Here is a 25276-nt window from a genome sequence, read left to right on the forward strand (position 1 = left end):
TACCAATTCCCATCAAATTAAACACACTAATTCATCATTCAATTAACTAATTCCAAAACCCTAATTCTAAGTTCTTCTACAATGGCTTCTAAAGCAGCTGCCCTAATTTTTATCCTTTCGAATATTCTCTTCTTTGCAATGGTGGCCTCATCATCAGATCTTTCAACTGAGTGCCTAAGCTGCACCAAGCCAGTCAATCCCGATCACCATCACGGCAGCCATGGCGGCGGCGGCAAGTGCCAGACTCTAAACTTGGGTGTGTGTGCCAATGTGCTGAACCTGGTGAAATTGAAGATTGGAAAACCTCCAAAGGAGCCTTGCTGCAGCCTGATCCCTGGCGTGCTCGATCTCGAGGCTGCCCTCTGCCTCTGCACCAACATCAAACTCGACGTCTTGAACCTTGTTAAGCTCAACCTACCACTCTCACTCGAATTGCTCGTGGCCCTCTGTGACATTAAGCTTCCCAAAGGCTTCAAATGCCCATCTTAATTGGAGATTTCGATCAATCTACCTCGATGTTTTGCAATATCTATTTTACTTTTTTGGTTGTTTGTTGGTTTATTCATTTTAATCTGGTCTAGGGTTTGTTTGTTGTCGTCGTTATCTTCGTCGCTATGTTCTGTAATAACATTGCTGGCTGTATAGAAGGTTTCTGGCCTTCTAGCACATGAGTCAGTAATGGATTTTTAATTAGCCTTTGCACTTTTTATTAAATTGAATGTTTCTTTAAATTGAAGGTTTTTCGAATAAATATCTAATAAAATATCTATTTAAATTCAAAATCTACATCCTATCCTTAAATAAAGGCACCATTAAGGGCGTGTTTGTTTGGGGGTTTGAATTTTGAATTGGGATTTGAATAATAAAAATTTTGAATTTGAATAGTTGTATGATGTGATATAAATAGGCGTTGATGTGATGTTTTGAATGTAAAATTGATTTTTAATATAATATAAAAATAAAAAATAGGTGTTTGATTTGATATTTTTGAGGGAAAAATTTTGAATGAATAGTAGGATTTTATCAAAATCCTACAACCGAACACACCCTAAGTTTATCAATTGAAATTGGATCTCCAGGATCGTTCTACTTAATTAATTATATAGAAACTAAATGATCATTCATGCAAATTTTATGGTAAATCATCGTCCAGGGACTTTGATTTTTATTTATTTTTTTTTATTTATAAGCAAAGCTAGTAAATGTATGATTGAATATTTATTGTCCTGCATGATTCAAAATTAAAATAAATATATATAGTCTCGTAAGGAATGGTCTAGTGGTGTAGGGGTCGCTTTGCAGGGTATTAGGTTTGGCCGGGTTCTCACGTCATAAAAAAATATATATATATATATATATATATATACACTAGACTCATATCACAAATTTACAATAATATTATTTCCTCCAGCTCCCCAAAAATCATACATTTTTCTATTTTCATTTCACACAATTTATACATTTTCTATTATGGTGTATTCCCTATAAAAATAAAATAAAATTGCAAATAAATCATAGCAAATAATGGATTTCCAGAGAAAGAAAATAAATTTTGATAATAAGACTTGATTCTTATATCTGAAAAAATAGATAATTCAATAAAAAAATATAATAAATAGTTAATTATCATTTATTCAAATAAATAGTATATATACAAAATCATGCACAAATTAATAATTTTAAAATATTTTAGTCAATAAAAAGCAGTCTGTTGATAAACTCTACTATTTTAGAGAATGAACACTCCAATTGCAATAGTCGATGTCATGACAACAGAGAAGAATATTTGTGGGAAACGTTCAAAGAGATCAATTTTTAGTGCAAAATTAAAAGACGATAACATATAAGTTTCTGTTTTTTTTTTCCCCCAGAAATTCAATTATATATCTCCATTAATCTCTCCACATTCAGGAGAGAATTGAAAAAAATGAAGAAGAAAAAATTCTTTAGATTTCAATATTAAACTCTCATATCTATGGAAACAATTACGTACATTTTCATTTCTCTACTTTTATTTCCTCTACCAAACACTTCAGAAAATAGTTTTTATATAGATAGATATCAAAATATTTTTAACTTTTATATAAAATCCAAATATACAAATTGAGGACTTTGCCTATCACTTCAAAGGACAAAATTGTCGAAACTTTATACATACTTTTACATATTAATAAAATATTATTTTTTAATCTACCTATTATACGTGTGTGTGTGTGTATATATATACACACTTTTGAGCGGGACAAACTGTATTTGTTTAAGAGTTTGAATTTTAGTTTGAGATTTGAATAGTAAAAATTTTGAATTTTAATAATTGTATGATGTAATATAAATAGATAATTATGTGATATTTTGAATATAGAATTTTTAAAGTATAATATAAAAAATATATTTTTCATTTGATCTCTTTTTAAGAAAAAAAATAGTGAATTATGGAGTATTAATTAGCATACATGAGGAAGTGGCAGCAGTGAACGAATACGCTAATAAGCTCTTTGCAAGTATTCGTAGCCCGAGCGGTTCGAAGGGCGAAATTGGGCTTATCCCGATAAAGGTCGGGTTTGTCGACTCATCACATCCTGGGGTTGAAGAAGGTCCCAAGGGTTCGGTTGTTCGCCGATTTAAGTAAAGGTGTAAAATTAAACAAGTGTTCAACATATACTTTTAATATATAGATATATATATATCAAAAGAAAATTTATTGGTTTAAAAAAAATGTTGGAATATTTGATTATCATAGATGAAAAAAAATACTCCCTTCGTTCCATATTATTGTATATACGAGAATTTAGAATAAGTATAATTAGTAGATAATTAAAAATGTATTAATAAAATTAATTATCCTATAATATAAATAATTATAAATTAAGATTAAAATAATTAATTAGTTTAATTAAAAAAATTTAAAAAAAAATTAAATTAGAAATTTTAAAATGAGATTAAGGTGTGTAATCATTTTTCTTAAAAAATGATATGAAATATGTGATGGATAGAAACGATAATGTGTATATGCTAGGTGGAACGGAGATAGTATATATTTTATTGGAGGCGGTTATGGTGCCACCATGCTGACAACACATAGTATGCTAACAGACAGCACCCGGTATTACTATAGATAACATATCATTTATATTAATATAATACATAATATTGTCCCATGCATCACATCTAGTTGATTTTAACATATTACATACTTTTATACAGCACACTCATTGTACTTATGAATAGACAACACTTATTTTTATTACACATAGAACATGGCATACTTTTATGTGTGCTAATATAGGAAATTAGCACTGTAATTATTCTCACACATGATCTATCACATAAGTAAACTTATTGTATTTTGGTATTTTAAAATATACTGAAATCATAAAAAAAATTGAATTGATATGATTTTTTGATAATATAAATATATATGTAATGCGATGTCTTTTGAAGTATCGATTAATCAACCCACACAAATTGGTATGCACAAATTCAAGGTGATTTGATGTTCTTTAAGATTTACTTGTGGGAAACAAAGCCCTTGATTATTTCTCATGCGCATAACCTCAAAAATCTATTCGATTTTGTGTCATATAGATAGTTGCAATAATTTGATTGTGCTCATCGCAAATAGTGGATGTCAAACACAATACAATACAATATCTATTTGAAACTATTGTCTTACACGTAATATATTATCGGCTAAAATAGGGACATATTGCACGTCGTAGAGGTATCTAACATCATCTTATATTGTGTTGTTGGAAAGTATACTTTTTTTTTTCTTCAACAAGCATTTCTTTTCCATCTTCAAGTCAAATATTATTAGTGCAAATATCTGATTTGGCCGCCCCAAATATAAATCATTTTAATCTAATTGAATCATCAAATTCATTGTATTAGTGTTTTTTTTTTTTTTTTCTAATTTCCCTTGCAGTATGTGTATAATATTGTTCTAATGCATTCAATAATGTCTTTCCAAGCATTCAATAATTACAAATTCAACCAAATTCAAACTAAAAGTAGTTAAGTGTAGGGTCTAGGATTTCAATATTATCTCATTTACTTTCTTGATATCTTATATAATTATTTTACTAGACAATAAAATAAGAGTTTCGACTTTACATTAACCTATATGAAATATATATATCATCAAAAGTGTGTTTTGGTTTGTGTTTTGTGTTTAACTATTAATTGAATGTGATATTCTATAAGAAAAAATTAATATATTAACATAAAGAATATCATGAGAATTGTATAGTTAAATTACAAATCTCAAGAAAATTAGAGCTAAATAAAATGAGCTTGTTCACTTAGTATTTTTTAAATGAATTTATTTTATGTTAGATATGATGAATTATTTCAGTAATAGAAAGTAATATTTTGTATTTAATTGTTGATTTTTTGTGAATGAATAAAGTCTATATATTATATATATATATATATATTATATTAATATTTTATAATATTTATAGGTTGTGCCATTTAAAACAAAATGTTAACAAACTCATATGGTGTGAGTGCAAATTGGCATGTTATTTTGCTCTCTCTCATTTCTTTAAGTTATCTTATTATCGACTACTCATTTGAAGATAATTAATTTATGCACGTTGCAAACACTATTGCTACAACTACTAATACTGTTTTCCACTTATTTATTTGAGACATACCACAATAATGTTGTGTTACTGTTACACCTACATTATATTTTTTTTTTCAGAAAATTTCTTGTTTATAATTAATATTATAATGTTCTAAAATCATATTTTATGGCTGCGAATTATCTTTTACTATATATCCAAATACTAAAATATATTAGAAGTGATTATCTCAATGATATAATATGGTTATAGGGATGTCTCTAAGTCAATCAGATTGTTTTAAATATTAACTTTAGCCAGCCACTAATGAGATGTGAATTCATTTACATATGTTCAAATTATTGAGGGAAAAATTATTGTAATCGGTTAATACTTTGATCGATTGTTCAAATTTTAATTAAGTACATATGTTTTAAAAGCCGATTAATTGGTGAGTGAAAAATATAATGGATCATGAAAAATAATTAACTAATTGGATTATCAGTTAATTGGGGTTTGATGCTAATTAACAAGTAAATTGATTATAGCTAGTTAAACTGAATTTATTATATAGAGGACATAAAGTATGATTGAACTATAACTGGACTAGAATTGGACTTAAACCAAAATAGACTTAACTTGATTTTGTGCACTGGCTGATTTTGGTCGAAATTGTGAGATTGAAAGCTGGAACATGAACTAGGCTAGGTGAGACAAGGCCTCAATTCATTTTGTTCTATGAACCAAAGATAATTAAATTTGAAAATAATATTCACTCGATCTTAATTCAAAGTACTATTTTTACCATTTTGTTTGTCCCATTTGAAAAAATTTTTTACTATTTTAGAAAAATTAATCATATACTAATACCAAAATACCCTTTTAACTCTTACTTAAATTACAAACATATCATTACACATGCAATTACAAACATACAATTACTTTATACAAAAAAAGTCAAAGGGCAAAAATATCAAAATCTCTTACACACTTTCACTAACTAATAAAATACTACTATTTTTTAATCTACTACAAAACTCCAAAAGTGTCCCTTTCAAAAGGGACGGAGGGAGTATAAAAATTAGTAACTACCATATTAAACCCGAATCCATAAAGTTGAATATGGATTGAATGTTTGTAACATGATGGTCATGATTTGAATTTAAGAGATGGTATTTATAGCGAGAAAATTGCAAAAAATATCTCTCATAGTATATCTTATTATCATTTTTATTCTGTATTTATCTCGTTGGCAAAATATATTTCATATGTTTGCAAAAATCTCTATTTATATCATTTGGCTAAGCATAGCCGCGTGTGATCACGCGTGACTGCACGTGGTGTGAACGTCACGCACGGTTAAAGGATATAAATAGAAATTTTTGCAAACATGTAGAATATATTTTGTTAACGAGATAAATACAAGACAAAAGTGATAATAGATCTCTTTTACAATTTTCTCTATTTATAGCCATTGTAATGACCATTATATCATATGTTATTATTTGGTAGTTTCAACAAGATATTATAGGTCTTATAACCCCATGATAGAGCTCTTCTATAAAAATAGATGTTATCTTCTCTTTTCAAGGTTAGTTGGTTGTCGAATACACAAACAAACAAAATAAAACAAAAACAAAAAAAAGCTAAGTATCTCACATTCTCTCCTCAAAGTGTTTTGTCTGTATTCTTTATGTACAACATATTGGTTGTCTTGCTCGTAGTATTTTTGCATTCTTTCCAAAGCATCCGAGTCCTACACAGCTTGCTCTTAGCCTCGATTTTGTTCGAAGAAGATCCGGCTTATTGTGATGATATTTAAGCCGGAGACAAACGTTGTCACTGGAAGTACTATCAGAATGTAATTTATCTGCAGACATAGGATATTTTCAACTCAATTTATTTTCATTTTACAGCTTCCTGTTCCGCAATACTGACAACACTGCACGCCATGACGACAAACACACAATATATCTTAAATAATATAAATATAATATATAAACTGACAACACATAACATTGTCCACGTATCACATGTTAGTACTGATTTCGGCAAATATATTCATGCAATACACCTGCAAATATGAATCAACATTATATTGTTGTGTTAAATAAATATATATATATATATATATATTGCCAAATGATGGATTTGGTATTATACATATTAATAAAATAGATATGGGATTGATTTAATCTCTCTAATAAAATCACCTCCAAAGAATAATTGATCTCTAAGAAAAAAAACATGGTAACATGTTTCCTGCATCTTCGTCGACTTAATTAATTTAATATTCCACACACACAGGCATTTGGTAATGGAATCTTCAATAACCTGTTTTATAAATTCATTACAGTTCCTAAATTCATTACTACTTCCAATCATTATATAATTTTAAATTTCACAGACTTCATCACAAGTAGCAATTGATTAGTTCATTTTTAGTTTTCAAGTCCAATTTGCAGCTAGGTAGCTTAGATATCATATGGCTGTCCTGTCCTCCACATGAACCCTAAAATTTTCAATATTAATTTCAACACAGCCCCCAAATTTTTACCTATAAAATCCCCAACTTTGTGTGTCCCAATTCCCATCAAACACATTAATTCATCAATCGAATAATTAAATCCAAAACCCTAATTCTTAATTCTACAATGGCTTCTAAAGCAGCTGCCCTAATTTTTATCCTTTCGAATGTTCTCTTTTTTGCAATGGTGGCCTCATCATCATCAGATCTTCCAGCTCTCTCAACTGAGTGCCAAAGCTGCACCAAGCCAGCCAATCCCGATCACCATCACGGCAGCCATGGCAGCGGCGGCAAGTGCCCCACTCTAAACTTGGGTGTGTGTGCCAATGTGCTGAACCTGGTGAAATTGAAGATAGGAAATCCTCCAAAGGAGCCTTGCTGCAGCCTGATCCCCGGCGTGCTCGATCTCGAGGCTGCCCTCTGCCTCTGCACCGACATCAAACTCGACGTGTTGGGCATTGTTAAGCTCAACCTACCACTCTCACTCGAATTGCTTGTCGGCCTCTGTGACATTAAGCTTCCCAAGGACTTCAAATGCCCAGCTTAATTAATTAATTACAGATTATTTCGATCCATCCATCTACCACAGGATCTAATTTAATTATTCTCAAATGCTTAATTATATGTTTTGCATGATCTTTCACTTTTTTTTGGTCGTTCTATGATTTCTTATTTCAAGAGTCTGTCTTGCAATCTGGTCTAGCTAGGGTTTCTTTGTTGTTGTCGTCAATATCTTGATCGTGTTATGTAATCATTATTGCTGCCTGTAAGGAAGGTTTTTCGCCTTCTAACTAAGTCATCAATTGTTTTCGAGGCTTCGCTTTATAATATATATATATATTTATTTATTTTTTATGACGTGAGATTAAAAACTATTTTTCGAGTGCAATCTAAGTAAACTTCTCAAATTTAATAATCTCAAATTAAGTCAACAATAGAAGTGATACTAGACAAATTATGAGTGTCAAGTAAAATCTAGAAACATCGGAGTTTTGGGGTCTTCGCTTATTAATATTGGATCTCCATATTGTTGCTTAAGTAAATTGATTAGAGCATTAATCCCCTATGTCGATGCTTATAAATTAAATTATATATATTATTTAATAGTGTTTTTTTTTTTTTTTTGTTCATATACAATTTCTATTTTTCGCAAATATTAAAATATGGTATCAAAATCTGTTTTTTATCTAAGATAGACATAGCTACTATAATCAACATTGCTTTCGCCGCCACCGGCGCATGGCAGCCGCTCGCGCCTCCAACGTAAATCGGCGTTGTATCCCTCTGGCGACCGCCGCCCTCCCACCGCGTCCAGCGGATTATTCAAACAAGTGTGATTAGGTTTTAAGAACTCACCACAGGCACCTGATCCCGTTGGTTAAATTAATTATACCGTAGTATTTCTTATGTAAAGTTAATAGGGATTCTCAGCCCCAAAATTAAGGGTTCCAGCCCTCTCCCTAGACATTATGTGTATAAACATACATTTTGTGCAATATTTTCTAAAATATAGAAAAATCTCATGCAATTTTTCTTTTATGATATGGGAATCCGCCGCTACTATTCGAGTGTTCTCTGGTAAATTCTCGATCGAACTTAATAGACTGCAAATTAAGCTCCACAAAACAAGTCACACTAACGAACTATATATGGAATACAAAATCTGAAGGCATCGGAATTTGAACTCATAACCTTCGCGATCACAAGTCCATCCCCTAGTAGGGACGAACCTCATGCAATTTTTAAAGTATAAAAGAGTATAATGCAAACTTTTTAAACCATATGTGAGCTATAAGAAATTTTGCTCATTAAAAAATGAAAATAATAATAATTTAATTATTATTATTATTATTATTATTATTATTATATTATTTTAAAGAAACTAATATGAGATTAGCCAATAGAAACATTTAGGTATTCTTACTTGTAAATACTATACACACAAGAGAATAAGACTTTTTTTTTCATTTTTTCTTTTTTATGTTTTTATTTTTTTTTTTCAAAAACATTACATTTAACACTAATTATTTAAAATTCAAAACTCAACTATCAAATCTACAACCAAACACAACCAAATACAGCCTATGGTTTCGCCAAGTTAATTTGTGTCTAATTTCCTTGGTGTGATTGTTTGGGGGTTTGAATTTTGAGTTGGGATTTGAATAGTAAAAATTTTGAATTTGAATAATTGCATGATGTGATATAAATAGGTGTTGATGTGATGTTTTGAATGTAAAATTGATTTTTAGTATAATATAAAAAATGAAAAATAGGTGTTTGATTTGATATTTTTTGGGGGGAAGGGGGGAAAATAGAATGAATAGTGGAAATGTAATCCAATCCCCAAACAAACACACTTATATTCATGGGTAATTTGTTCTTCCGTACTCTGAAAATGGTTCTCTTGCTCTTTTTATTTTGATTTTGATTTTGCATTCTTCCACGGAGGCAAAATTGATTTTGCAAAGGCTATTGTTATCTTATCAATGATATTGGTATATACTATTACGTCTGTCCGGTTATAAGGGTCCTATTACTTTTTGCGTGTTGATCTTTGAATATTAATTATTATATCAAAACGTAATACAAATTAAGAAAAAATTGCAAAAATACTTCTATTAGTGTCTTATGATACTAATAAAATGACATTTGTACAAAAAATTATATAAATATAAAGATATTTTTAATGTTAAGTACAATGACGCAAAAGGTAAATGTGACCCTTAGAAGCGGACGGAGAGAATATTATTTTGGTGTGTTTAGGTGATGATTTGTTTTATTTAATTTTTTTAGTTTGAACCATGGCTATGTGATATTTTTTAAAAATTAATACTTCCTACGTCTCATAATATGAGCAATGTTTATTTTTTGTCCATAAATTTTTTAATATTAGTATTATATTGGTTTATAGTAAAAATGACAAAATACCCTATTTGTATTGTATAATGTAAAAATAATATCATTTGTGTAATATTTGTAAGTTGTAATAATATTTATTATGTTAGATAAGTAATACAATTACTAAAAAAAAATAATACCTTTGTTTTGGGACGGACATAAATAAAAAATAGAACTCTTCTTATGGACAGATGGAGTATTATATTTTTATATATAATCTTGACAATTGAAAAAAAAAAAAAAAAAAGACGACAATCATCAATATGAACACAACCTTACTATTTTGATTTTTATTTGTTGTTTTTATTTGATTTCTCACCTAAAAGCTTTTCTTTACGGGATTACGAAATTTGCACATGGACGGTGAGACTCGAACACAAAAGAAATATACACTTATCATACAAAATAATTTAAACAATATGCTTTCATTCAATCATTTTGGTGAGACAAACATTTACATTATCTAACGAATATTAATTTAAACAATATACTTTCATTCAATAAATTAATCATATGATTTACTATTGTAAATCAAATTTGTTTGTTTGTATTAATATATATATATATATGTATATATATTATTGAACATGTCTTATAGAGTTGTGTTTTTTTTTTTTTAGCTTTTTATAAGAGCATAAGATTTTTTGGAATGTGATATTGTTTTGATGAATAAAGATTGTTGAATATATATGTAAAATAATAGATTGAGTACGTTAAAAAAAAAAAAAAAAAAAAAAAAAAAAAAAAAAAAAAGTGAGAGAAAATATAGGATATTTACTAGAAATTAAAAAATAAAAAATAAAAAGTAGTGTTTATATTGTTGTATATATTTATTTTAAGAAATATATGGAAAATATATAGGTTTAGGCTTATTAGGATTACTTATACTTCTATATTAATGTATGCGTTATGTTTAATTCGAAAACACAAAAACAAAATTTTAATGAAATTCCCACTTAAATTGTTTATCTTAAAATTCAATTCCTACGTAAATAAATAAAGCATTCGAAGATTAAACCCTAAACTCTAAACTCAAACGCAATTATTTATAAATATTACAGGTTTTTCTCTCCATTTGAATTGAGATACATGTAATTTAAAGCAATTGAAATCACCAAATTATCTAAAATCATGTGATTTTTGCGATAAAATGTCCTAATTTTGGTGGTAATGAACCTATGGTTCGTTTGGTTTATATTTCAAACCAAAAAATTTATCATTCAATTTGCATAGTTTTCAATAAAAATATATTCCCTCCGTCTGGCTCTAAGGTTTTATTTACATTTTGCGTCATTGTACTTGAAATAAAAATATCTTTATATTTGTATAAATTTTTACACAAATGTCATTATAACAGTATTATAAGACACTAATAGAAATATTTTTTTCATTTTCTCTTAATTTGTACCATATTTTCTTATAATAATTAATATTCAAAAATCAACATGCAGAAAGTAAATGGGACCCTTAGAATAGAACGGAGGTAGTATTATTTTTTTCGTAAATTATCATTTATCAAAATATTATTTAAATTAAAAATCAAATAAAGAATTCAAACTCAACTACAAACCGAACAATCCTTTTAACTTTTGTGTAGCTGATTTATAATTAAAACGAATCACTATTGCATTATTTGTACAAATTAACCTAGCTATTACATATAGATTATTGTAATTAGGGTTATAAATGTTATTATCTAAACAAGCAAATTAAATATATAAATATATATATATATATAGATACAATGTAGGTGTAACAGTAAGACAACATGGTTGCATAGTATGTCTCAAATAAATAAGTGAAAAAACAGTAGTAGTAGCAGTAGTGTTTCCAAAGTGCATATATAAATTATTTGTCTTCAAATGAGTAGTTGATAATAAAAAATAAAAAAATAAAAAAAAAAAAAAAAAAAAAAAGATAAGTTAGAGAAATGGGAGTGGTGCCAATTTCCACTCTCATTATTATTCTTTAATATTATTCCAAACCTTATTGCCCATCCACTAGGATGTCAACAGGGCAGGTTCGGGACGGGTTCTACAGGCCCCGAGATCCGCCCCTCTAGAAAATATTAGGCTTCGAAAACCGCTCCGTCCCGCTTCCACCCGACAAACTCGTTTTTTCTTAAAATATATAATAATAAATATTTTTTTAACAATCGAATACTAAAACAAATAGCATTAAAAGTACCAAAAAAAAATCTAAGAACAATCAAATATTGATCCATAAAAATAAGATAAATAAATAAATAATATATTTTTATTATATAAATATACATATATTAGGTATAATAATTTTAAAAAATTATTTGGAGCAGACGACTAATTGAATTTTATATTTAAAATTATTTAAGTAAATAAATAAGTATATTTTTATTATATAAATGTACATATATATTAGTTATAATAATTTTAAAAAATATCCGGGTTCGGGTTGGGGCGGATTTTTAGTAAAACCCGTAACCCGTCCCGAACCTGGCCGGGTTTAGAATTTTAAATCCACAACCCGCCCCGAAACATATTATTTAGACCCAAACCTACCCCATTAAGAGCGGGTCCGGGGCTAACCCGCCCCATTTGACATCCCTACCACCCACCCAACCTACTCACTCATACAATTGGCAAAATTGCATAATTACTTGTTTCAAAATTCGATATCAATACTCTTTCGTGATTTAAAAATTGTATAAAATTTTCTCGCATTTTGAAAAATATTACATATAAATTAGAATCTCCTAAAACTTACATGAGACTCCCTTGTAATCTCCTAAAAATTGAATTTTGTGAAATATTTTTTAAAATATAAAAATATTTCATGCAAAATTTTTAAATCATAAAAGAGAAAAATACAGATTTTTCAAACCATAAGTAGGTTATAACTAATTCTTTCCATACAATTATACAATATATATGTATATGTTTATACATACATGTTACAAAATTATACAAAAAAGCTGCAAGTACTTGCTCTGAAATTTTTTGACATTTTTTAACTATACAATATTTGACATTTTTTAACTATACAATATTCATGATTTTCTATATTAATATAAAATTTGATCTTATAAAATATCTTATTCAACTAATAGTTAAACACAAACAAAAACACACTCAATGATAATTAACTCTTTTGTTATATTTTTTTCGGGTTGAATTATTTGTTCTACGAAATATAAGAATCAATTCTTATTATCAAAACTTTATTGTTCTCTTGTTAATTCCATTATCTGCTATTATATATTATTTTTAATTTCGTTCTTTATAACAAATCCACCCTAAAAAAAATTTGTATAGATTGAGTGAGATAAAAATTAAAACAATGTACTATAATTTTGGGTTATTGGAGAAAATAATATAAGTAATGTAAATGTGTGATCTGAGTTTAGGGTTTGTTTGTTTAGAATTTTGGGTTTTTGGTATATTTTTTTCTATGTGAGGTATAAGAAATATATATATATATATATAATTTTGAATCATGCAGGTCAATAAAATAGTATTCAATCATCCATTAGCTTTGCTTATATATAACTAAATAAATATAATTAAATCAAGTCCAGGAATGATGGTTTAATTAGCATAATATATATTTGCATGAATGATCATTTAATCTCTATATACTTAAGTAGAACGATACTGGAGATCCAATTTCAATCGATAAGACTTATGGTTCGTTTATTTAAGAGTTTGATTTGAATTTTGCATTTTGAATTTTGATTTAAATAGAATTTTTATTAGATATTTATTGGAGAAACTTACAAATAAATTAAAGAAACATTCAATTTAATAATTAAATGCAAAGGCTAATTAAAAATCCATTGCTGACTACTGTGCTAGAAGGCCAGAAACCTTCTATACAGCCAGCAATGTTATGTAATAACATTGAGACGATGATAACGACGTCGAAAAACAAACCCTAGACCAGATTAAAATAATAAATCAACAAACAACCAAAAGAGTAGTGAGATGGATATTGCAAAAATATCAAGGTAGATTGATCGAAATCTCTAATTAAGCTGGGCATTTGAAGTCCTTGGGAAGCTTAATGTCACAGAGGCCCACAAGCAATTCGAGTGAGAGTGGTAGGTTGAGCTTAACAATGCCCAACACGTCGAGTTTGATGTCGGTGCAGAGGCAGAGGGCAGCCTCAAGATCGAGCACGCCGGGGATCAGGCTGCAGCAAGGCTCCTTTGGAGGATTTCCTATCTTCAATTTCACCAGGTTCAGCACATTGGCACACACACCCAAGTTTAGAGTGGGGCACTTGCCGCCGCCGCCATGGCTGCCGTGATGGTGATCGGGATTGGCTGGCTTGGTGCAGCTTTGGCACTCAGTTGAGAGAGCTGGAAGATCTGATGATGATGAGGCCACCATTGCAAAAAAGAGAACATTCGAAAGGATAAAAATTAGGGCAGCTGCTTTAGAAGCCATTGTAGAATTAAGAATTAGGGTTTTGGATTTAATTATTCGATTGATGAATTAATGTGTTTGATGGGAATTGGGACACACAAAGTTGGGGATTTTATAGGTAAAAATTTGGGGGCTGTGTTGAAATTAATATTGAAAATTTTAGGGTTCATGTGGAGGACAGGACAGCCATATGATATCTAAGCTACCTAGCTGCAAATTGGACTGGAAAACTAAAAATGAACTAATCAATTGCTACTTGTGATGAAGTCTGTGAAATTTAAAATTATATAATGATTGGAAGTAGTAATGAATTTAGGAACTGTAATGAATTTATAAAACAGGTTATTGAAGATTCCATCACCAAATGCCTGTGTGTGTGTAATAATAAATTAATTAAGAAGATGAAGATGCAGGAAACATGTTACCATGCTTTTTTTCTTAGAAATCAATTATTCCTTGGAGGTGATTATATTAGAGAGATTAAATCAATCCCATATCTATTTTATTAATATATAATACCAAATCGATCATTTGGCAATGACTAGAATAGTAGAATTATAGGCTATGTTCTTTGAATAGTTTGGTTTCAATTCTTTTATTATGAAATTATTGTGATTTTCTCTAAATAAATAAATAAATTAGGGTAATATGTCCCATTATCATTTTAGTCCACTTAAGTGAAAAATTTTCCCTATTTTAGTCCTCCGGCGAGCCACGCAGGTGTCTCCGGCGCCGGAGGACTAAAACAATGAACATTTTTTACTTATAGGACTAGTTTGCGACAAGCTCCACTTACGGGACTAAAATGATAAGAGGGTCAGTTACGGGAAAAAAAAAATAGATTACCCAATAAATTATTACAAGGACTAAAGATCTCTTTCTTTAGCAAAATTTCTCCAAATTTTACTATTTTGACTGTGTTTTTTCGAAAAAAAAAAAAAAAAATTCTTACAAAACATCTTATCAAACATTATTTTTATACCAAATTCAAATCAATTTTTTTCCAAATTCATTAAAAAAAAAAAAAAAAAAAAAACAAACCAAAGATAACCTGAAATGCATAGTCGATGGAAAACAGATGAATATTTCTATACTTATCCCTTATTGTTCTAAGGGACGGAGCACACTAGATTAGCCGAAAGAAGGTTAATATTTCAAGAACGTGAGGCACCCTTGGAATAGAGAAAATGCCTCGAGCTAACGCTACGGTGCCAAGTCTAATCAAAATAGATTTGAAATTTTTTAAACTAATCAATATACTAAAATGTATATTTAATATAAGTTCGAATTTTTAAATATCCAAGACTTTTCAAAATTTAATTAATTTAATATTTATTTTATATATTTTGATAGTCTCGAAATTGATTCCAAAACTAATTCCGAAGCAAATAAAGATCTTTCCTGTAGTGGCCCTAAAAACAACCCACCATACTTCCGGAAAAAGCTAAAATCAAAATCTGAAACCAAACTCCAAAGAATGAATGTGATTTTAAAATGTTATTTTTCATCTATTTAAATTTATATTAATCAAACAATAATTTTAATTTAAAAATTATAATTATTTTTAATCCAACTCTAAAATATACGAGCAGACAAACCCAGAATGTCTGTGCGTATTTATGTGTATGTTTTCGATTTAGGCCAGATTTAGCAGAAGTCACATGTCCATGAGCTTTTAATTGCAAGTTGTAAAATATATTTAAAATCATGGCAGTTGTTTTATTCAAGATATTCGTAGAATTTTTGTCTTATTTATACATTTATATATCACGATATTTTTACGATTGAAATAGAGAATTTCAATTTCATATTCTAAATTCTCTCCGGTACCTTCATGACCCATTATATCTCGTATATATCTTTATATTTTATTAATGTATTTGTTTCAATCCACGATCATGTTGTTATTTTTGTATCGTTTCCGTCTCTACTATTCCACTGACATAGTATACTTTCGACTCTAACGTCGTTGAGAGTCATATTCTCGACTCTAACTCTATCGAGAGCGAGGGAGTCCCGTTTCCAACTCTAGCTCTGTTATATGCGAGCGAGTCCTGTTTCCGACTCTAGCTCTGTTATGAGCGAGCGAATCTTGTTTCCGACTTTAGCTCTATAGAGTGAGCGAGTCCTGTTTTCGGCTCTAGTTCCGTTGTGAGCGAGCGAGTCCTATTTTCAACTCTAACGGTGATGAGAATTCAGCTTCTGACTCTAATTCTGTGGACGGCTACACCACTTTCAGTTAATCTTGACGAATTCAAATTTGTACGTGGAAGATCTCGACTATATTTTTTTCAGTCATTTCTGACAAACTCAAGTTTGTTAGATCTTATCTTGAGTTTGAGAAGGTGTATTAAAATATATTTAGAAACAATATATTATGAAAGTTGTCTTATTTAAGATATTTGTAGAATTTTTATCTTATTTAGACGATTTATATATCACTATAAGTATGTACGTATTCTTACAATTGAAAAAGAGAATTTCAATTTTATATTCTAACAGCAAGAATATATGATTTCAGTACATAAATATTACTCCCTCCATTCCCACTATTTTGTCCTATTTAGATTAGGCATGGAATTTTAAGTATTATATAATTAATGAGTAATTAAAAAGTGTATTAGTAAAATTGATTATAATTTAATAAAAATAATTTTAGATTAAAATGAGTAAATAGTTTAATATATATTTAATATATTTGAATACTTTAAATTTACTATTATATCAAAATATAGTACAAATTAAAAAATAATTGAAAAATAAGTCTTATAATACAAATTATATAAATATAAAAATATTTTTAATGTTACCTATGCGAAAAATAAATATAGTACATTTTAAAAGATCATAATTAGGTTTAACATACATCAATAAAATCTTTAAATTGTTGAAGAATAAATTTTAAAATTGTAATATGTCATCACCATAATATAATATTTTTAAAAAAATAATATCATTTGAAAATGTATATGTAAACTAAGCTCCATTTTCTTTATTGCCACATATTAATATTGCAATCTCGCCTACTGTAGCATTTTCACGTAAGATAATATTCACGAACTATGCTCTCATTTATTTGTCAAACATTTGATTCAATAAATAATTTTATTGTTTGAATTATTGTATTTTATTTTTCATTTATATATAATAATTTGTTTATTAATTAATCAATAATTTCATATATTTAAAACGAACCAAATCGAACCAAATTCAAGAACAGCTCGAATCGTTTATCAGCTTTACTAATAGAACTTACCGAGCTGAGGGCTGCTCGGCTCGGCTCGGCGAGTTGGCTCGGCTAAGGCGGTTAGTGATAGATAAAAACATCGATCGAAGAAAGGCGAGATATTCCGGCAGCCAGCTCTAAAGACAACAACAACCAACTCATCATATGGATCATCAAACTCCACTTTCTTTTTTTTATCATTCATCGCTGTCCTCTACCAGTAAGAACATATTTACAATCAGGACAATGTCTTCTTCTCTTCTCCCCAAGCTCAAATATCGTCGGAATGGAACCGAACTGAACAAACGTTGCCGGAGCATACAGATAGATCATACATGAAATGAAAATCTACGCGCTCAGCCCATCCTCATCGGAGCATAGATACAGACAATCAGCAACATGAAGAACACTGGGGAACATGATATCGACAGATTAGCAACAAAAATCACCAATACAATACCAGATTGTAAATAAAAATAAACTGCCCATGACATGGAATTGTTATCCTATATTCAGCCAGCATATATATACGATTTCGATCATGTCTGAGAAAGAAAGGCTCACCGACTGTTCATAGCAGGGTTGGGGAATTAGTAATCCATATCACGATGCTGACTGTCCGAATCTTGATCCACTATTCGAGGAAGCGTGCACAAACAAGGCAATATATTAGTGAAAACGAAAGTGTATAAACCGGAAAACATTTTGCCAGGATAGATAAATTCATGGTGAAGGAATATATTCATTGTCGAGTTTAGACAACAGCAAACCTGATGTGTAAAGAAGCGAACGAAATTCATCCATCATAAAGTTAAGTTCATTTAGCTAGATAAAAATGAGAAATGCGCTTGAAAACTAACGCCATAACTTTGTGTTTTGTGCTTGGTACGCACCCAAAGCATACATTCTATTGCCAAGAAGACTGCTTGTGTCTTAGCGCCTCGTTGTCCCAGCCTCCCTCGGGATCCTTCCTCTTCGAAATAGTATTACCTGAAATGGGAAAAATCCTTGCCTGCTCTTCGGCTAATGCCTGTGAACTAGAAACTGATCGTTGGCCGGATGATAGAGGCCTCATCTCACCCTTGATTTTGTTCTCCATGCCCCCGGGGCCGGCATTGAGGTCCAAACCCTGTCTGTCCCATTTTCTGCTGTTTTCCAGGCCACCATTGTCGGGAAGGCTGACTACGTACGGCCTTTGAAACTGAGATGCAGCAGAACTGAAAGGACCAAGAAACTGTGAATTCACCGGAGGTGCAAACATCCTTGCATTTGATGATGAATCTGATGCATAAGAGGTGGTGCCGACTGAAAATGTTGCAGATGGGAATGGAAAAGGGGTCCCGAAAGGGAAGATAGGAAGCTGATATGGACTGGAATGGAACGGGACAGCAGGCGACGAAGACAGTACCGACCCGCGTAACACGTCAGGGCTGAATGGGGCAACACTGCCTGGCCCAAATGTCCGAGGAGGGGCACTGGTTGGAAAAACTGGAACAGGATGCTCGCCTCGATCGGGTAATATTGAAGGGACTGCAACTGTTGAGTAAGTATCTCCGGGAGGAAACCATGATGAGATACTGCCGATTACTGGAGCATTCATTCTAGGACCTGCAGAAGGTAATGGAGATACGATTCCCCCCTTGACGAGTTGATTTATAGAGAAATGTTCGCCATTAATGTCATCCACCATGGGTCCGTTATTGAGATCGAAATTCCTACAGGTATCGCCAGAAGGTAAGAGACCAAACGGTTCAACATGCGCACTGGGACCCTCTCCTTTACAATTGCTGCTGGTCAAACAGTGTCCATTTCCATATGTTTCATCAGCTCGGTTCAAATCAAGATCCAGCCCTCCAAAACTATGTACTGTCATAGTGTTTGATGCTTCATTCTGAATCGAAGATTTACTTGACATATCAACAGCAACATTAGAACCTCGAGAAGCTATTTCCTCGAGAACTCTTTCATCTGGCACATTAAGATCAAAATCCAAAGGAACTCGTCCGTGTTTATTGGTAGAAGAAGCTTCAGGGCAAGCCACATTTCCTGAACCGAGTGGCGATTCAATTGTTTTTCGAGGTTCAGCAGGCCGAAATGCACTAGTAGCAGCAGAACCCTTCCATCCAAACTCAACTTTACTTTTCATCATGTCGTCATGAAGAACAAACGGCCCTTTGGCAGCTGCAGCTACAGTTATAGAGGAAGAAAGGCCACTGCGTAAAGAGTTCTGAGAAAATGGCAATAAGTTAGTCGCATGAACAGTTTCTGAAGCAGGGGATGTTGAAGTCACTAACTCCTCATATTTCCCATCATCCGCAGTAAGACCTTCATTTAAGTCGAATGTTAATTTAGCACATCCATTGGACGTTCTTGTGGAAGAGGAAGTAGTCTCGGCACCAGTAGAAGTAGACTCACCTGCCTCATCTGGATGAACACTGACAGATTTAGATACTGTCAACCCAGCATCCTTAACAATTTTAGGTTCCAAAGAACCAGGAGTCCGACTCTGCAGAAGTGATGTTCGTTCCTGAATCTCCATGCTTTTGGGAATTGCTTCTCCACAATGACTCTTAGGATCATCAGATGTGGAACACAGACCAGATGCATCCTTGTGGTCACCAGCTGCATTTCCAGCCATTTCTGTATCAAAGTCAAGTTTTTCAGGCTTGCTCAGGCGACTCTTATCATCGTTGTCATCAGACTCTCCTTTGAGTATTTTACCATCAGCTTGTAGAGTAGGTTTCTGTTCAATCTGATGCAGCAGTTTTTCATCACTAGCTTTTTCTTTAGATTCAAATTTAAAAGCTGAAGTAGGTAGTTTTACAATGGGTACTTCCTCATCTGATTTGATTTTCGAGTCCAATCTATCCTCCAAGATCTTGTCACCATTGCCTTGATCCAATCGTGTTGATACCCCATGTAAAAATCGGGACATGTCCACCAAATCATCACCTCTAGCACTTATACAATTTGAAACACCTTCCACAGTAACACTACTAGAAACTGCCTTCTCATCACTACTTTGCTCATTTGATTCTCCATCTCTTACCTTCTCCATACAAACAGTAAGTGCCACAGAAGTAGCAACTGTGTTTGCCTTGGGTTGCTCACTAATCTCCGATTTAGTAACAACATTGCTTGATAAATCCATTTTGGAAGAGCATAGGTCATCGGCCCCTGTAGGTGGCAACTCTTCATTGGTCTCAGGCAGAACATTTCTTCTGTCACCAGAAGCCTCAGGAGTCACATGTTTAGACAAATCGAAACCATCAACATATCGGGAAAAACCATCTAAAACGGCCTGATTCTTGCCATTGCATTCAGCACCATTTGAAGGCTGATTCTTAACTCCAGCACCGTATTCATCCTGCAAACCCTTAGATTTTGCTTCATCACTAGCACAAACTTGGTCGACTGCTGGGCTATTTCTTTCCATAGAATCTGTAGGTGTAACCATGTCAGATCTGGACATTTCTCCAGCAGCCACACTGGCAAGTAAATTCATTCCAACATCATCTTCAATTGATAATGACGAAGATGTCTCCGCATATTTAGCACAGCTCTCAATTAGAGCATTCATGGGGCTGAAAGAACTGTGTAATTTCACTTGCTCCACCTTATTTTTCAAAGTTCCTCTTGTAATTTTCTTCTGTACTTCAATGGTCATACTTTGATCTTCATGCTGTGGAACTGCTCGGGCCCCAACACCCTCTGACCCAGCCAACACAACCTTTTGTTCATTGTTTTGCAATGTATTCAGATCAGACAAAACATTGCATCGATTTGAATCAATCATCTCCAGTGACGCACGATCAGGCTGCTCGTGTTTATCTAACTGCATAGGAGAAGAAACTTGGCTGTTTGTGAAGGTAGGATCATCATGAGATCCCCCACCGACTTGTGCAGGACTTCTTACCCTACTAGAAATTCTAACAGCTAGTTTATGACCATTCCCTTCACCAGCAGATCCATCGAGCACTTCTTCACTAATTAAGGAAGACTGTGGTAGCTTCTCTACAGCAGAACCTTTGTGCGCCGAACTCTTGCAAGAACTGGTTTCCTTCTGACTTCCAGACTCAGAGACAATACTACTTTTTTTACTACGGGTACCATGGTTTGATGTCCTATTAATAGCCAGTCCACTTGAAGAACTCTTTTGGTCGTCTCTTGGCGAGGGAGACTGATTGTTATTATGAGACTGGATGGAACTACTACTTCTGTCCTCCCTGTTTTGAACGGCACCAGCACTGACACTAACAGATGTTCTAAGCTGGTTCTCCTTTCCAGATGAAGGTGAAGAGGCTTGTTTTACTGACCCACAAGACGTTTCCTGTTTTATGCTATTTTCCCCATGTGAAGACCGGAGTGAAGTTTTAGCTGGCAAATTCTGAGTGACTACGCTTTTCATGGCAACATCAGATCCACTCTGAGTTCTAATTACATGGGATGCCTCTGGAAGGCGTGATTTGGAAGGCCACGAGACAACAGGTTGGTTGGAACTGGACTTAGCATCAATACTAATCATTTCAGCTTCAACACGTTTCTTCCATGTGTCAACCAAAGCCCGTGCTTTCCTTTGAATTTCCGTATTTTTATGTGATCGTAAATGATTCACAGATCTTCCAATGTTGCACATTTGAAGGGCCTGCAGATTAACTGGAAGTTTATCCAGTGCACGAAGTAAAACCAAAAGAAACTCCTCCAGTGATTTGTCGCCGTACTTTGCACTACCACCATCACCATTCTTCCCTTGATGAATTTCCTGAAGCCAATCATCCAATACGGTCAACCCCCTGAGTTGAACGAAACGATTTAGGCACTCAACCTTGTCGATAGAAGCAATTACATTAGCTAGCATTGAACGAGTACTAAAATCCATTTTTCTCTCCATTTTATCTTGCTGCATTAGCTGAACAAGTTTATCCACCCCTTCCAGATCGATGACCCCTTTCCCAGAAATCCTTGAAATCTCAGTTTTTATATTGCTTTCTGTTTTATACAGAGCCGAACTAGCATCATCCGTCCTAGAAGAGCGTTCTCTTCTGAGAGAATCAGCACCACCATGATCACTTCTTTCTCTCTTCTTTCCCCTGACTTGAGATGTCCCCGTATTTTGTGCATTGTCAGAACCAGTTTTCATTTGTGAGGCTGATGTAGGACCATTAACTTGCTTAGGAGAACGACCACCGGGCTGACAAGTTGCATGCATTTCTGTCCTTGTTTTGTATAAAAGCTGCTCTACTTCCTCCTGCCGCCCCTGTCAACAAGTGAGCTTTCGAGTAAGAATTCAGTTGTAAAAGTATCAATGACTCTTAATATTCCTTCACTTTCATGGAAAATAATATGCAGTATGCAACAGGAAATATGTATTGGCATTAGAACTAACATGAATGTAATCTTTATCCGTTAACCACCACAAACACTTGTTCACAATGTCATAAACGCGTCTGCACACAAAAGAGTATGTGCCCTTCGGAAGCTCTACACCTTTAGGAAGAAAGGCTACTTTGCACGGGTGAAGTAGGGAGGCAGCAGGAATCTCGTCCTTGTGAAATGAATAGAAAATCTCGTTTGGAGCACTGTCCAACAATGAGCCTTTCCCAAGCTTTATTTCAGATGGTCGATATATCCAATTCACTTGTAACTTTAAAATGTTCTCTTTGCTTGATGGCAGCGAACAAATTAAACCAATGAATGGCGCACAATCCTGTGGTGGTTTAAAAAGAGCACAATCACCAAGGCTAATTCTGCGGCCATCCTAACAGAAGAGGGAACATTATAATTCTCCATTAGAAAAATATAAGATAGATCAAGTTAACAATTGTGTAGCTAGAAAACACAATGAAAGTGCAAATAGCAGAATTTCAGGCTCAATTCTTTTACTAAATAAAAACTAATGATTAAGAATATGAGGAAAAAGGAAACCAGAATTTCGGTTATCGCCGGCCAAATTCAGTAATTAACTAGCTTCAATCGTTTCACGGAGAAAATGGACAATGTCATACAATCAAGTATTATTACCTTCACATCAACCGTCTCACCAACAGCTCCTAAAATAAGTGCGTGAAAAGCAACATACAGACAGACATTTATAATCCAACTAATCCATAAATTCACACACCTATTTCTCTAAAAAAATACAAATCAACTGACACCAGTGGAAAATGAATTCATCACACCAACTTTTAAAAATAGAACAAAGAACCACCAGATCAGCTTACCTTGAAGAACGAATTTGAATCCGAAGCAATTACAGCTGAGTGCATATGCCAACTAATACCGTTTTCTGAACTTGGGCTGCTTTCCTTACCTTCCCTCTGACACCTCCCATGCATAATAAAGACTGCTGTTTTGCATTTTCCCCAAATTTCTCAAAACAAAATACCCAAGCTTCAACCATCAATTCAGCTTAATTCCTTTCCAAATTTCCTACTGCTGATTCCCACGCACCAAAACCCTAACCATCTAACCCCTCCAGTTGAAGTCCAAAAATAAAACCCTAGAACCCCGAAATCCCCAAATTGAAAACCCCCAGATCACTCAAACAGCTCAAAACGCACAATCCTCAATTTTTCAATTGAAACAAACGGCTTCGCTTCTTTCATCTGCAAAAACCCAAAATTTTCCAACACCCATAAAATTTCGATCCAATCGAGCTTGCGAAAGTACGAAAACAACGAATACACGTAACGCGGGGATTACCACATACACATAAAGAACATTTTCCTTGGATAGAATGAATCGCGGAAGGGATTGCGGGAAGACCTCGCGAAGAATCAGCTGCGGCAGACAGATAAAATCACAGACACAAGAGTCAAGACTGACGAGGAGCGCAGACGGCTTAAGGAAACGACGCAGTTTTGATCTCCTCGACTTGTTCGTTAAGTTTTTTATTTATCATCCGGTCCTTTTATTTTATAAATAACACGTTCTTGCCCCTAAATTCCTTCAGCTAAAAAAAAAGAATAGATTCGAATGGGAATGTGACCCGGATCCGACTTTTCATTCGGGTCTTTCGTTCACTTTGGATGGCTTTTCATTTTTAGTTCATGTATTGATTTTATCTTGTTTTGATATTTTAAATATTTTGAGAAAAAAAAAATATTAAATATAATATATTTGTAAACTTTAATAAATTCTGTTTGAATACAAATCTTTTTTTTTAATTTACAAAGAATCATAAATAAATTCACCCTAAATTCCTATATAAATACTTTTAAGTATTAATTACAACTCACCCAAAGAAATTTATTTAAAAAAAAAAAACACAAATAGAAAAATAGAGAGAAATTTATATATTTGTAATATATATTTAACAAAAATATATTTTTTTATTTGAACAAAAAAATAACAAAAATATATATATTTATGAAGCACAAGGAGAGAGTATTTAGTTGTACATAATTTCCATGAATTAAAGATTAGTTTAATTCTTAACTAATACTTCAGTCCCTTAACAATCTATCCATTTTTTTATTTTCGTCAATTCATAACAAAGTATCCATTTTTAGTAACTATACTAATCTACTTAACATTACAAATACTCTTCCAATTTATAATATATTTCACAAATGTTATTACTTTTATTCCAATTTCTTCCAATTTATAATATATTACACAAATGTTATTACTTTTATATCATACAATACTAGCA

General features: G+C 32.2%; 4 protein-coding genes across 9 annotated transcripts; 2 read left to right on the top strand and 2 right to left on the bottom strand.

Moving 5' to 3' along the window:
* Window positions 1-773, top strand: LOC127241776 (putative lipid-binding protein AIR1B). Its single transcript, XM_051260985.1, has one exon. It carries the CDS (start codon window positions 82-84, stop codon window positions 487-489), a length of 408 nt encoding a protein of 135 aa, XP_051116942.1. The 5' UTR covers window positions 1-81; the 3' UTR covers window positions 490-773.
* A 6341-nt stretch (window positions 774-7114) lies between these two features.
* Window positions 7115-7943, top strand: LOC127241751 (putative lipid-binding protein AIR1B). Its single transcript, XM_051260947.1, has one exon. It carries the CDS (start codon window positions 7223-7225, stop codon window positions 7640-7642), a length of 420 nt encoding a protein of 139 aa, XP_051116904.1. The 5' UTR covers window positions 7115-7222; the 3' UTR covers window positions 7643-7943.
* A 5820-nt stretch (window positions 7944-13763) lies between these two features.
* Window positions 13764-14594, bottom strand: LOC127241761 (putative lipid-binding protein AIR1B). Its single transcript, XM_051260962.1, has one exon. It carries the CDS (start codon window positions 14415-14417, stop codon window positions 13998-14000), a length of 420 nt encoding a protein of 139 aa, XP_051116919.1. The 5' UTR covers window positions 14418-14594; the 3' UTR covers window positions 13764-13997.
* Window positions 14595-17788: 3194 nt separating this feature from the next.
* Window positions 17789-24491, bottom strand: LOC127241587 (uncharacterized). Of its 6 annotated transcripts, none has more exons than XR_007836561.1 (6): window positions 24325-24491; window positions 23844-24227; window positions 23009-23380; window positions 18516-22879; window positions 18191-18256; window positions 17789-18031 (listed from the first exon to the last, which is right to left on the bottom strand). XR_007836561.1 is itself a non-coding variant. In XM_051260713.1 (5 exons), the coding sequence occupies exons 2-5, from the start codon at window positions 23955-23957 to the stop codon at window positions 18530-18532; spliced, it is 4746 nt and encodes a 1581-aa protein (XP_051116670.1). In that variant the 5' UTR covers window positions 23958-24227; window positions 24325-24491; the 3' UTR covers window positions 18418-18529. The 6 variants fall into 6 exon arrangements, 4 of the variants coding, with proteins under 4 accessions (XP_051116670.1, XP_051116668.1, XP_051116669.1 ...); XR_007836560.1 differs by having other exon boundaries at window positions 18187-18256; XM_051260713.1 differs by lacking the exons at window positions 17789-18031; window positions 18191-18256 and having other exon boundaries at window positions 18418-19947; window positions 20038-22879.
* Between the last annotated feature and the right edge of the window lie 785 nt (window positions 24492-25276).

The sequence above is a fragment of the Andrographis paniculata genome, unplaced genomic scaffold (genome assembly GCF_009805555.1).
Source record: "Andrographis paniculata isolate CXL003 unplaced genomic scaffold, ASM980555v1 Contig83END, whole genome shotgun sequence".
NCBI lineage: Eukaryota > Viridiplantae > Streptophyta > Magnoliopsida > Lamiales > Acanthaceae > Andrographis > Andrographis paniculata.

What these genes read in the sequence shown, in the direction of transcription:
- LOC127241776 (XM_051260985.1), top strand. Translation starts at nt 82, where the DNA reads ATGGCTTCTAAAGCAGCTGCCCTAATTTTTATCCTTTCGAATATTCTC.
- LOC127241751 (XM_051260947.1), top strand. Translation starts at nt 7,223, where the DNA reads ATGGCTTCTAAAGCAGCTGCCCTAATTTTTATCCTTTCGAATGTTCTC.
- LOC127241761 (XM_051260962.1), bottom strand. Translation starts at nt 14,417, where the DNA reads ATGGCTTCTAAAGCAGCTGCCCTAATTTTTATCCTTTCGAATGTTCTC.
- LOC127241587 (XM_051260711.1), bottom strand. Translation starts at nt 23,957, where the DNA reads ATGCATGGGAGGTGTCAGAGGGAAGGTAAGGAAAGCAGCCCAAGTTCA. An exon ending in ATTCAAATTCGTTCTTCAAG is followed by an intron (nt 23,381 to 23,843) that starts GTAAGCTGATCT and finishes CTCTTCTGTTAG; the next exon opens with GATGGCCGCAGAATTAGCCT. An exon ending in CGGATAAAGATTACATTCAT is followed by an intron (nt 22,880 to 23,008) that starts GTTAGTTCTAAT and finishes ACTTGTTGACAG; the next exon opens with GGGCGGCAGGAGGAAGTAGA.